This window comes from Lottia gigantea (assembly GCF_000327385.1).
Source record: "Lottia gigantea unplaced genomic scaffold LOTGIsca_1, whole genome shotgun sequence".
Lineage (NCBI taxonomy): Eukaryota > Metazoa > Mollusca > Gastropoda > Lottiidae > Lottia > Lottia gigantea.
The window spans coordinates 1,272,397-1,273,334 of NW_008706746.1; the positions used below are offsets into that span (position 1 = coordinate 1,272,397).

At 31.3% G+C, this 938-nt stretch overlaps 1 protein-coding gene across 1 annotated transcript; it reads right to left on the reverse strand.

Moving 5' to 3' along the window:
• Positions 1–20: 20 nt before the first annotated feature.
• On the reverse strand, positions 21–887 carry LOTGIDRAFT_151942 (hypothetical protein; the record flags this gene model as incomplete). Its single annotated transcript, XM_009045438.1, has 1 exon — positions 21–887. The coding sequence occupies one exon, from the start codon at positions 885–887 to the stop codon at positions 21–23; it is 867 nt and encodes a 288-aa protein (XP_009043686.1).
• Between the last annotated feature and the right edge of the window lie 51 nt (positions 888–938).

Below are 938 nucleotides of genomic sequence, written 5' to 3' on the forward strand. Positions count from 1 at the left end.
TATTATGTATTATGCGAAGATTAACTCAATATTTTACAATCCTTATAGGAGTCTACTACGTTTTTACACGTAACTGACCAGTTTAGTTCCTTTTTTAAATTGTGTTCCCAGTATAAAAAGCCTGTAGGTTTAACTGCCTTGCGTTCTAGTAACACTTTATATAAGAACTTAGTTGTGAAATTATCGAATCCAATCTTCTCATCATCGAGTAGAAGATAGGGCTTAGGAGCATCTTTGTTGGAGTATGTCTCTGATTCAATTATGATTTTCCACTCAGTTGGGATAGAGGATTTGATAATTTCAAACATTTTCTCTACATAATCTGGGTTTGGCTCACACTCTACACAATCCTCTAATAATGAACTTAAAGGAAGGAAACTTGAAATGCCATAATAATAAATAATATCATAAATAGTATTAATACCACATTTAGAGAATAAATCACATTTGAGAACTTTGTTATTTCTAACAATAAAAGGATTATTAAACAAGGGTTGTATAGACATTTCATATAAATTTTGTGGAGCAGGCCTTTTAAATTGAGTAATCACATCCCAACCATTAAACATTACCTGATAGAAGGGAGGTAACTTACGTATAAACGATTTACTGAAATACAATTTAAAGATGTCTGTAGCATTTGAATTCCCATGTTCGGTAACAAAATAATTAATCACTGACTTCCATATATGACACTGGCTAGGATCTAATAACTTTTTCAACCATTTTAAGGCAAATGCATACGATTTGGACTGAATATCAGGAAAACCTAAACCACCATTAAATTTATGGTTAATTACACTTTTATATTGGATTGAGGGAGGTTTATTGTTCCACAGGAATTCGAGCATTAATTTACTTAATGTTTTGTTTACATCATCAGGCATGTGAATAACAGACAAATTATGATAAAGCTGGGTTAATAATAGAGCTTGGAT